This window comes from Hydra vulgaris, chromosome 01 (genome assembly GCF_038396675.1).
Source record: "Hydra vulgaris chromosome 01, alternate assembly HydraT2T_AEP".
Taxonomy (NCBI): domain Eukaryota; kingdom Metazoa; phylum Cnidaria; class Hydrozoa; order Anthoathecata; family Hydridae; genus Hydra; species Hydra vulgaris.
Window position 1 is genome coordinate 54,898,816 of NC_088920.1, and position 13,685 is coordinate 54,912,500.

The following is a 13,685-nucleotide window of genomic DNA, read 5'->3' on the forward strand; positions in this document are numbered from 1 at the left end:
TTTAATGAGATGGTCAACGTTTTCATTAGTTTTTCCCATCTTGACGTTGAACTTGAAAAAGAGTTAAAGATAGCTTGAATCTTTCCAAAAAACCTTTCCAAAAAATCTTTCCAAAAAACCTCAGCAGTATGAACACCAACATGATTTAAAGTGTGAGCTGCGCATGGAACAAATCTTGCTGACTCATTAAGAGAATGGATGTGAGCTTTGACGCCATTGTATTTTCCAGACATATTGGCTCCATTGTCATAGCCTTGGCCCCGGCAATCGGAAATTTTTAGACCATCCTTCTCCAATTTTTCAGTTATCTCTGTTGCAAGACCTTTTCCGGTTTTTTGGTGAGATTCAATGAAGTCCACTAAGCTTTCCTTAATTGTACAGGTTTCATCACTGATGTGGACATACCTGATGATCTGAGTCATCTGTGTTGTGTGTCACAGCATGAGAGAGTTTAGTGCGTGAATAAGTTCAGGAGTTAAATTTTTTTCATCTTTTGGTAGTTGCGAGAAAACAAGTGCGGTTATATCACTTTCTACTAAGTTAAGATAACTTATAATAGTTTTGTTATCCGTCATAGGGGGAGACTAATTTGATTTTTTTTGAAATGGATGCCTCGTTATCTCTTCGGTTCCAAAATAGAGTTGTTGGAGAAAGGTTGTTTTAAATCTTTCAAAAGCCGTTATGTGAGTATTAAGTGACGTATTTGTAATTGAAGAAACAAAATTTAATCCTAAACTTAAAAGCTCTTTTTCATCGTCTGTTAGGACGTGTTTTGATATGTTGGTAACTAATTTATTATTAAATTGATGTGAGAAATTTGACTAAGCCTGAATGATATCTTTATTATAATGCCTCATGTTGCATGTGGTTTTGACGAAAACAATTTAGCCAGAGTAAATGGTACAAAATTTCTTTTTTCGATAGATGGAGTAAACAGTTTTCTTTGTTGATCCTGAAGAAAAATATTTTATCAAAGATGCCTGTAATAACCAAATACAACATTAGTAAGAGATAACAGATAACTAGTGAAGAAAATTTAAAGTCAAAAAAAGCAGATAGACAGCAAACACAGCGTTAATGTTTGTGGATTTGTAACTAAATGATAGACACCATAAAACGATAAACTTAATGGTAACATAGACGTAAAATAATTAAACTAAAAGAAATTTTCACAGTTTTAATATAAGTTAATACATGCTCAAACAATAAACTTATAAATAATTTAAAATTTTTTCATGATAAAAAACTCCCTGTCAAGAAGCAAAGATTACTCTACGTTTTAAATTAAAAGCAACCTTAAAACCATATCTAAATGGAAACCCCAAAAAGCAAAGTTTTCTCCATGGTCCGAACTAAGCGCCACTTTGAGAACATAACAAAAATAACTTTGAGAACAACGAAAAATAATACATTAACAAAACATATTGAAAGCCGCTAGTTTATAAGAATCGCTCTTGTATATATTTATATGAGTCCTTAAATGAAAAATCAATCACACATGATAACCACATATACATAATATACAATTCTGCATTTAACATTCCAACCACATACTGTATATTAAAAGAAAATATTACCTAAATAAGAATGAGTTCAAACAAAGATAGTTTATCTTAATAAAAGAACAAAAACCATGCAAACGATGTAAACAGACTGTATGTGCATAAGGGTGTATAGGTGCGATGTGTAAGTCCGTGCTGTTTATGTCGTTCAGTAGAGTCTTGTGTTGTTAGTAACCAGCGTAAAAGATTTATCTCTTAACTACACCAAGCCAGCCCAGTCATACTCCAGAAAACCATGATGGATTAAACACCTATGCATGGATTTATAACTGACTTATGACTAAAAACTAGCCCATGCGTCTTCCAGCGACAAACAATTTCTTTCGCAGTGACAGTAATTGTGATTTGGAAAATAGTCGTGCTCGATGACCGTAACACTAACCCTTACGGGCTAGGCCCAATATTATTTAAAAACTTTGGCATAAATAATTCTGGCATATATAAAATATAGTCATTGTGGGAGGCATCTGGAGTGCAGTCAAACAGAACAGAGTAGTATTTAGCTTCTTTGATGTTTGACAAAATTTCGTTCCTGACTTTCTGCCCAAGTAACTCAATCAGCTCATTTTGAATTCGAGGAGAAAAGTAGGATGTTGTGGTTTTTTTTGCTTTAACGGACGCAATGTGTTCAGCTACTAAAGGATAATAATGGCTAATCAACTCAATTAAGCTCAGAAAAATGCCACTGTTTTGTTGACCAATGTCTTCTGTTGTTCCCCGAAGGGCAAGATTGTTCTTGGCACAGAACAAAATTGCATCAAAAATCACTTTCAAGATGTCTCTCCACTTTTTTATCTTTCCACTGATAACTCTCTGCAAATCAAAATCCAGGGTCTTTCTTTCCTTGAGGTTTTTTTCAAGAGTTTTCCAATCAGAATAGCATCTTTGGTGTTGATTGCTGTTTTCATGCTCAGGAATTCTTGGGTTTAGTTTTTTCCAGTCACAAAACCCTTTGGAAATTTCTGAGAAATTGTTGGTTTTTGTTGTTGAAAATAACAAACAGCAAAAATAAAATAAAGAATCTTTTTTTTGTTGCTGTACTGCAGCCAAGTGCGAAGAAGTTTTTCATCATTGAAATGAATTTTTTTATACCATTTTGAGCTGAAGTGTCGCGTTCTGTTCTCAAAATCACACAGCATGTTTGGAAAAAATTCTTTTCTGTCTTGCTCTGGCCCATGCTCAGTCAAAAAACATCATGTTTTGTCCATTATTTTAGGCCATGTTGCTGGATCCCTGTGTTGAAAATTTTCTTCCGAGGCCACTGGAATTTCTGAGATTTCTGAATGAAGTTCATCCTCGTCCATTTCAGCTGGGGCTGAAAGCTGGGCATTTCCATCTTCCGTTGTTGGTTCTGAATCAGTTGTGCAAAATTCTTCTTGACTTTGGCTGATGAAAATCTCCTCTTCAATTAATTCCAAATGGTAATCTGAACTTAAGTCAATTATAGGATCTGTTGAATTGTCATTAACTTCAATACAAATATCCTCTGAAATAATTTTTTTTTTCACTGAGTTTGTTACCAACCACTTTTTGAAACAGTTTTGTAGTTTCTCGTCACTTTCTTGGCGCTGTTTTCTTTTCTTCTTAAATTCAGCACTAGATAATTTTTTGGTTCGATTTATAATAGAATCACAATGTTCAATCTTATCAACAACATCGACGCCGTGAAAATTTGTTTCATAAACTGATTATTGTTTTTTTTAATATATTAAAATTGGCGCCCTCCCAATAACGGCGCCTCAGGCCGCGGCCCGGCCGGCCCCGCCCTTGGTACGGTCCTGTGTGTATTCATCATAAGTAAATATGGTTGGTGCACCAATGCATTTTTTATGCTTTGACTTTTTTTGACAGTTTATTATGTATAGTACTTCTTGGTATACTAAACCTTTAAATGAGACATTATGATTTAAACAAAAGCAAATATAAACAACACAAGCAAACTGCAATGTAATAATTTATTAAACTATTATATAATTTTATTAAATTGCAGTTAAATTCTATAAATTTTAATTTTGTTATGAAGTTAATAAAATTATGATTTAGCAACAACAACAACAAATAGTTTAACAAGAAAATATACTTTTTTTAAAATCCCAAAATACATTCATGTTAAAAACTGTTTTTCAAAATAAATTATATCGAAAACATGCTTTAAAAAAATATTCTAGTTATAATAAATATAATCAGACTACTTTAAAATGAATATTATTTACTTACCCAAAGTTACCCCAAAAGAGTATAAACCTACGGGGTAACTTTGACCACCCTGTAAAAAAACCAGAATGTTGTTACGTGAGCCAAAACCTTTTCGCTTAATTTTATCTGAACGTTTGTCTTTAAAACAGAAGAAAAACTGAGTTGATTGCTATCATTTTTATCTTCGCCCAGACAACATTCTGTTTTACAGTTTTTGATTGTGTTTTACCAAGATGTAGTTTTCATTCTTACTCACTTATAATAAAGAGCATTTGAAACAAACTTCAGATCAAAAATTAACCAAGAAAGATTGCATTTAAAAATAAAACAAAAATAGTAAAACGTTAGTTAACTGTTTAAAAGTTACAGATGTTTAATTAAAGTTTTTAAAAATGGCTAAAGTTTTACGGTAGAAGTAATTTGTAAAAGCGTTTTGCGTAACTTTTATTAAACGTTTTAAAAGATAAGTTTTAAAGTAATTTTTTTCAAATGCAATTAAAAACGTAAAAAACTAATTTCTGTTTTGAGTTTTTTTAGTAAATAACTCGAAGCAGAAATCATTTTTTGTTACGTTTTTAAAGCTAATTTATTTTCTTTTTCAAGCAACTTTAGCAAAGAATGCTTACTTTGCTTATTGCCTGAACTTGCAAGCTCAAGTGCAGAGGGCTCAGGATGAACTTGCAAGCTCAAGTGCAGAGGGCTCAGGATGAACTTGCAAGCTCAAGTGCAGAGGGCTCAGGATGAAATTGCAAGCTCAAGTGCAGAGGGCTCAGGATGAAGAAAATAAATTTAAAAATGACAAGTTGAGTAAAAGAAAAACATCATCAAAATTAATTGTAGACCCAAAATCCTTAACTTATGGTTGGGTTATTGGTCCTTCGCTATTCCCAGATGTAACATATGCAGAAGTTCAGTTATATTTAAACAAAAGAAATGCTAGAAAAGCTTTTAGAGGTGGCAAAAGTATTTTAAATCAAACCATCTTTCCAATAGTCGGTATCACAATATCAACTCTGACTCTAAGTATTGCTACAATGCAGCTTATTGTTTACCGGAACAAAAAAGCAATAAACCTGTTTATAATGTTTGGGTATTGATTAAAAAAAAACCCAGTTACAATAAAATCTACAGATTGCGATTGTGCAGCTGGCTATGTTTATTAAAATTTATTTCAAAGTAACAGGTTTTTGCTAAATTAAATTTTTTTGACAACTTTTCGGTTTTATGTCAGTCTGAATAACTAACTTTATTTTATTGATAAAAAATATTATTTCAAAATCTTTGTTATGGAGCCTAGTTTAAACGAAAACTTATTTCTGCAAATATTTTGAAATTTTGAAATTGATAGAAGATTTTAATAATTTAACTATTAAATTTGTTTTTTCATTTGTTTTCTGCAATTTTTAATTTTAAAAATATACTATTTTAATTTTAGAATCTCTGGTTGCTGTAAACATGTTGGCGCACTGTAAACATGTTGAGCATAGTGTAAATATTGGTGACAATAAAGCATGTACATCGAAACCTCTCGAATGGCTCAAACCATGAAAAAAAGTTCAAAACTCTATGGACCATCAATGCAAAGTGAATTTGAAATAGTAAAACCTCTATTAAAAAATACCTTAGTATTTACAAGAAAAAAACTTTCAAATCGTTTAAATTTTGATCCACGAGCCACAAATCAATGAGAAGTTTCCATGACAAAGGAAGATGTAGATTCTTTGGCACAGATAACAAATTATAATTTTGGATATGTCATGCTTATGCAAACAAAAAATGTTGTTCCTGTACCTGATATTTCCAATGTTGCTCAAGAAATCGAAGTTAATACTTCCTTGTATCCATCTCTCCCTAAAACACCTTAAAAAGTTGTAACTTATTTAGATTGTAAGATTACATATAAAGTTTTATTGATGCAGTTAGCTACAAATTTTGACAAAATTTCTGAACTAGAACACTTAACAAGAAAGCAGTCATGTAATAATGATTGGCATAAACACCGCCAAGGCAGAGGCACTGCATCAAAAGTTTATAGTGTTGTTTGTAAAGTAAATAATGACCTAGAGATTTTATGTCCAGAAAAAATAACATCCATTATCATTGGCGTATTATGTAAGTCAAAAGGTTTTAAAACGAAAGCTACTTCCTCGGGATTACGTCATGAAAAAGATGTACTCGAAGCATACTTAAAAAAAAATTAAAAAAATCATAGATTTTTGACTGAGTGTGGTTTATTTGTAAATGAAGATTTATCAATATTTAGTGCATTACCTGATTCTCTTATTCATTGTGATTGTTGTGGCACTGGAATCATTTTTCAATTAATTATGAGTAAAGTTGTGTTAAAAAAATTGAATTTTTTTACAAAACTATTATCTTGCCTTATATGATAAACGATCAGGGTAGTTTTATAAGTTAACTTACTGGTAAACTTCTCTTTGCTTTTAAGAAATGGTGGTATTACTAATTTAACTTTCCTTGCAATTAAAAGATCACTGATATTGAATCCTTTATCCACCATTACAACATCTCCTTTATTTAATGTGTCGAGGTAACCTGATGTTTCAACAACATATCGATCTGAAGATGAACCTCTGTATGCTTGAGATATATAATTAATCATTCCGGAAGGTGCTATGCCTATAGCTTTTTTCCAAGTGTTTCGATTTTTGTAACTCAAAAATGTTTGAGCTTGTGCTTTGGCAATATTTGGTCGCTCACATTGACCTTCTGTGCAGTCTAGTATTGAGACCACATTATCTCAAAAAGGCTTAAAACATTCTGGGTAACAAGTTTTATTTTGCTCCCGAGTAACTGGCTGAATAAAAATCTTAAATTCAAGTGGTAAAAAAGGAATCCAGGTACTTAGGGTGCAAGAAACAGTAGCTTTTGAAAGACCAAAACGATAAGAAAAGTCCTCATGGTTACACCCCATTCGAATCTTCATTAAAGTCAAAAGCATAAGATCTTTACCATTCATTTGCTTCAATGGACCAAACATTTTCATAGTGGTTGATTTGTTGTTTAGTGTGTTGTTTGAAGAAGAGTCACGGTAGTTTGTGAGAAATGGAACTTTATGTTCAAAGCGCTTGTATAACCAATCATACATTAAACCTGTTTTTATACCCGTCATACTTTTCAGTAATGTATCATTTTTACTTTTTTCAGAATAGGATAATCTTTGCGACTTTTTAATTTTTTCTTTTAAACCAATGATTTCTTCATTAAGATTTTTTATTGTTTTATTTGCCGAGTCTAGTTGGTTAGATAAATTAAGACAATCATCTTGCTTTTTACGTAAAAGTAAACGAATATCTTCTTGAAACATCCTGCAATGAGCACTGCTTTCCGCATAAGTAACACATTAGTTATGAAAATCATTAATCTCTGTAGTCAATGTACATATTTCTTATTCAACTGTATCAAAATAAATAGTGCTGACAAAATGGGATGATGTATTGATTTTTTTCAACTTTTTTTTTGGTGGCTCTCTTATAGTCGGTGGTTTACGTTTAACTCTATCATTTGTTTTATTATACCCTTGCATGTATAAAGTTGAAACGTTGCATTCAATATTGTAATAACCTGCAGCGAAATCGTTAGAGCAGACTTTAGTAGATCCTACACGAGCAACAAAAATTGTTTTTTTTGCCGTTTTTATCCACAACAGTCCTATTTATGGATTTGGTCCATAATTTTGTATCTTTAAGATTTTTGGGAGAATGCCATCGCAATATGCCTACATGACTTTTGATAACATGCCTAAAAAATAACGAGCTTTGAAAAACGCTTTTACGACTTTCTGCTTAACTATGTTAGTGATACGAAATCCTAAAACGACGTCATTTAACGCAACAAAATTTACTGCAAGTATCGTAGTATAATAGTTAGAAAACTGATAAGTGTGAATTCATCAAACCATCAAATTTCATTTCATCAAATGTGAAATCATGATTTCATCATGATTGACAAAGATTTCAAATAATGAACATTGTCATTTAAAATAAACTTTATAAAATTTATTGTATATTTATTCATGAAACCTTTACATTGCTACAATGTTTTAAAATCAAAACATTTTATACAACTTTAATTAACATTTATTCATAAGTTTTTTATTTTAACATGTGTTATTATTCATTATGCTACATAATTTGTTTTCTTTATAATATACTAAGCTTACTTTTCTTCATCGTTTCTCCGATAGTTACGGCATCCAAAAACAGCACAATAATCTCCATTAATCTTTTTTTTTACTAAAAACTAACAGTTGAGTTTGGTATTTAAATTTTTATAACAAGTAACAAAAGTTGTTTTTATCTCAGCATTTGCTACAAAAGCACTGTTTTAAATTACCCTTTTGGAAGGGCCAGAATGCATTGCGGCGAAAAACCTTCGGTTCCACTGGGAATAGATCTATTGTTTTGCTTATTCTTTAGTTTTTTAAATTTTTTTCCTAAGTTTGGTTTTTTTCCTAAGTTTAAGTTTGGTTAACTTTTTTTTTTTCAGCGCATTTCTGAAACGTTTAAATCATCAAAACATCTAAACAGTCGTGGTCATTGGTAAACAAAAAAAAATCATTTGCGTGGTCAGCAAAAGCATTTGATCGCACGCAATTCCTGTCCAAACTTTATTTTGTATGATTTTATTCCCGTCGGTCAAAATGTCCGATTACTTTGTAAATAGAGCGTACAATCTGAGGTTTTAGCCAAACAATGTCCAATGTCCGACCGTTCAATTGAGTCCTATATATATATATATATATATATATATATATATATATATATATATATATATATATATATATATATATATATATATATATATATATATATATATATATATATATATATATATATATATTTTGTTTTAAACATCTTCGCTTCCAACAAGGCAAGGAGGTTACTGAAAGAGAAAAGATGAAGATTGTAGAGCAAGATAACGATTGAAGGACGACTTAAAAGATTGTAAATTATATGAATCAGGAAAGCAAGATGAAGGAAGCGAATTCCAAAGAACTGATGTTCGAGGAAAAAAACTAGACGAATAAGCGTTTTTGGAGCACTTAGAAACAGTCACAGAAAAAGGATGACACTTTATTGAATGACGAGTAACACGAGAATGAATTTTAATAGATGGCACAAGAGACGCTAGCACTTTAGAGCAGTGCCCATTATAGTATTTGTAGAAAAGAGATAGAGTAGCAACATTACGACGATGTGATAATGGTTGGAGGTTGGCTGCAAGAGCAGGTCCAACTATGTTTACAATGCGTTTTTGCACCTTGTCTAAAAGAGAAAGCGCATCATTAGAAGATCCGCCCCAGATATGGCAACAGTATTCCATACAAGGCCGGATTTGAGATTTATAGAGAGAGAATAGAATCCGAAGTAAGAAAGCTCGATAAAAAGATGCAACTGATGAACTTAGCAGATGCTAATTTTGCAACTGATTTGATATATGGTTTCCAAGAAAGATTGGAAGTAAGAGTTAATCCTAGAAGATGGAGAGTAGGTGACTCATCGAGTACATCACCGTTCATAAATATAGAAAGATCTAAATTATTGCGATAACGATTGGCTGAAAAAAATTGAGTTTTATCTGAATTAAAGTTCACCAGCCACTGTGAGCCTCATGCTGTAGCAGAAGTTAGATCCTTTTCAAGCTCAAATGCCCCCTTCAAGCAATCAGAGGGTGTTGGTTTCTTATCACAACAAGAATAAATGGTAGTATCATCAGCAAACAATGCCACCTTAGATGTGAGAATATCTGGAAGGCCGTTAATTAAAAAGAGTATAGGGCCAAGGATAGAACCTCGAAGAACCCCCTGAAGTTACAGAATAAGAAGAAAAGTGTTGTCCATCGAGGACAACTTTTATGCTACGATTGGAAAGGAAGGATTCAATGATCTTAAAGATGTTGCCGAATACACCATAAGAAGATATATATATACATATATATATATATATATATATATATAAATATATAAATATATATATATAAATATATATATATATATTATTAAAATACTTATCTTTTTCTTCGATTTGTGTAATATTTTTAATTTTTATTATACTATATATATATATTATATATAATATAACAAAAATTTAAAATAGTACACAAATCAGTAAATGTTTTGTACTGCTAACAAATAAAAATTCTTGTAATAATCATTAAAATTATTTTAAAATATTCGTACATATATATCTTTATATAAATTTAATATAAACATATAAAAATAATTATATACAAATATATAAAAGTGTACAAAAAGATTACATTAACATAAATTGAAAAAACAAACAAAATATGTTTGTTTGCTTAGTAATATGTTACATATAATTCATAATAGTTTTATATAAAAATACACCAACTATTGTTATCATTATCATCTTCCTCGTCAGCATTCCTTCATTCTGCATGATAATCCCCTTTATATTTTAACCATGACTTTATAATATCTTCAATAATTGCAGTATTTGCTTTAAGACACTTATTCATTTGCACGGCAGCTGCTCAAAACAAGTTGAAATATATACATAAATATACATTTATCAAAGAATATATGAGTTATGGTCTATATACTAACTTTAATTCGATTATGGCAACAAAGTTCTCTAATAAAAAATTGCGCTAAAATAAAGTAAAACAGCATTTAAAAATGGCCAAAAACTATTTCAACATTAAAACCTGTAACACACTATCGCATTCTATATCAGTTGTATTACGACGTTGGCCCGACGTTGGTTTGACGTTAGTGCGTAGCAAAAAAATCAACGCTTCTGACGTTGTTCCAATGATTTCCTACGTGTGCATGCTAGCTGGGTAGTTATATGGTCCTATGGAACGCTCATCTGTGACTGAATTACAAAAATGAACCATTCTCAACTACATATATGATGCCTGCATGTAATAAGTAAAAGATATTTTTCCATCATGTTGAATATTCTGCTTAAGGGACCTTTATTTAATCTAATGTTACTTGCAGTAGTATCAAAACATATTCCTCCCACTTTTGATTTAAAATTGTATTCGTTTAGGAGGTCCATTACACTATTGAACTGGTCTTCACCAGAGGATGATAGTAAATGAGGTACTCCTAGAAGGTGCGTCTCACACTCAATATTTACAAGAACAGCAAGTCAGCAACTATAATATTTAGTTGTCCTTTGTTTAGTTCAATTAATATTTTTCAATCAAAATGCACTATGCATAGGTATGGGGATTAATTCATTGCTTTTTGAACATCTTTTTTTGCTATATTATGATAAGCATATTTCATTTTTCTAGCTGCTATTAACTGGTTTTATATAAAAATAGTCAAATCTGCTTCCAATCGAGTTAGAATAGCACAATAGTAACTTTTTGAAAAACACTTGGAGAAATGTCACTGATTGTAACCACTGGTTGTAGGAGTCTTCGCAGGTATCTTTGTTTATCTCATTTACCCTTTAACTTTTTAAATCTTTCTTTCACTGGCAGCTTTCTTTTTCTGGCATTCTCTGTTGCCTGAAAATGACAACTTATTAGTAAGCTGAGTGCTGTAGGCTATGCACTCAAGAATTTCCATTCCTGTTGGAAGCTGACAGCTTTAATCAAAAAATAGACGAAGTAAAAAGTTGTTCTAAATTGGTTGCTTAAGGGAATAATTATAAAATTGAGTATTATCTTTTATGGCTGGTTTAGCTTCTTTGTTAAAGAATAGTTTTTGTAGATCTTAGTTTACTTTTATTACAAGTTTTCTGGCTATATTTTTTCTTGCTATCCATATTTAAATTGATTTATTTAACTTTTACTAATATAAAAAATTCAAATTTAAAAAAAGCTATTTAAAAGTAATTTACTATTACAACAAATGGAACCAATAAGTTATACTTTGGGTTACTTTAGCATTGTCTTGTAAGATTCCCAACTTTGTTGTTTCTTCATTTCACACACTTAATTATAGCTTTTTAATAAAGATAAATAGATTGTATTTTGTACATAATATCAATATAAATTTCTTTTATTTGAATTCAATACTTAAATTTTTCTTTTTGGATTAATCAAACAAAGTAAGTAAAAGCTATTATAATAGTATAAAATTTACTATAAACTTATCGATAATGTATCAATTAATTAAACGTATCAATATGAGCTCTTTTTTTTATAATAATAGAGTATCAAAATAATTAACGGTTAGTCATAGTTTCTTGACTACGTCCAAAACAACAAAATGATGAGTTTCAAGAAAAAATATTCTCTTATTACAACTACAAATGAGACTCAAAAGCTACTAGAATAATTGTTGGATGGTTATTGGTGGTTATTGGTGGTTATAAAAAAATATAAGAACAATTTATCCATCGAACAAGCTAAAACGTAGGGAAGAAAAATGTTTTTAACAATAAATCAGTGGTAACTAAGATTTGTTGTTCTTTTGAAAGAAATTCAGGTTTGTCTAATAGAGAAAGAGCTAAAAAGTAAAAAGTTTCTGATTTTCTGGTAATGAAAGTGAAGAAATAAAACAATTGTAAGTCTTCCTGACCAATTAAATGTCCAAATTGCTCTGAAAAAAAAATTCCACCGCTAAAACATATAAAAAAATTTTAAGCAGAAAAAACAGCAAAAGCTTTTGATTACCTTTCAAAGAAGTTTTTTTCGCTGCCAACAAGATATTAGGAAAACTAATGCCCAATATTTAGGTTGGAGTTCTCAAAATGAATTTATCAAAGAGTGCGGACGAATCGTCCCAGGTGACATCATTAAAGATGCTTATACGGTCATTTACTATTCCATTCTCGTTAACTGAGCAAACCTTAGTTCTCCAATTTGTCTACAATGGTGTTCATAAAAGATTACTCATCTTTTATCAACACCATTTAAGGTAGTTAAGGAAAGTTTTATCAGGGTAAAAAATTTCAAGGCAAGGTAATTATGGACGTCTTGGATCAAAATTACATCAATTTAAAAACTTGAGGAGGTCCAGGGTGCAACATTAGAGCCAACATGTCAGATGTATACAAAAGAGCAGAAACGATTATACTTCAGAAAAATCCTCAAGATCTTTACATGTCATGCAGTGTTCATAACCCTAACCTTGCCGGTGTTCATTTTTAGAATACATTTTTTAAACACCAAAATAAGCATCAAAATAATAATTCTAAATTTCTAATTACTCTAAATAATTTAACTTAAAGTTAACTTAAGTTAATAAATTTCTTTTTTTATAATTACAAAATTACAAATTTCTAAACCTATGTCCGACATGATTAAGATTGCGTCGTTTAATGATACCATCACTGATCTCAAAATATAACTGGATAGCGTATGCGGCAAATTTTTTGAAGCCAGTTTTGGCCTCCCAGATGGCGACGGTTTCGGTTGATTACAAACGAAGAAATTTTTGTTACGAACTTATATGTCATTTACATATATAAATATTATGAAATGTACATGTCTCAAATATAATTTTTGGTTTTACATAACAATAATTTTAAAAAAAAGGCAATATTATATATTTACGTAAATTTCTCTATTGTTTAACAAAATATATTCAAAACAATAAGTTTGTATAATTATTATTATTAATAAAGCAAGATATTATAATAATATCTTGCTTTTTTAAAGATAAATAAATGTTATTAAATAAGATAAAAATTTTTAGTTTTTTTAATTAAGAATTAGTTTATTTAACATTAGTAAGAACAAATAAGGAACTAGTAGTTATACAAGTTAACAATTTCCAAACAACTTTCGGGCGCTACTGCAGTTTCTCCCCCCCCTTTTTTTTATTGCTGATTATGAAAGAGAATTTTATGCTGATTAAGAATCGTATAAAAACATAGGTCTGGAAATCAACAAAAAGTGCTCTAATTCGCTGTTAAAGTTTAAAAAATTACACTAAAAAACGCTAATATTCGCCATTTTTTAAAACGTTTTACA

The 13,685-nt window shown here is 30.4% G+C and overlaps 1 protein-coding gene across 1 annotated transcript; it reads right to left on the minus strand.

The window, feature by feature from the left end:
• Positions 1 to 1,946: 1,946 nt before the first annotated feature.
• Positions 1,947 to 2,739, minus strand: LOC136074555 (uncharacterized). The gene is made up of 2 exons (XM_065786887.1): positions 2,655 to 2,739; positions 1,947 to 2,524 (listed from the first exon to the last, which is right to left on the minus strand). Exons 1-2 carry the CDS (start codon positions 2,737 to 2,739, stop codon positions 1,947 to 1,949), a joined length of 663 nt encoding a protein of 220 aa, XP_065642959.1.
• Positions 2,740 to 13,685: the final 10,946 nt, after the last annotated feature.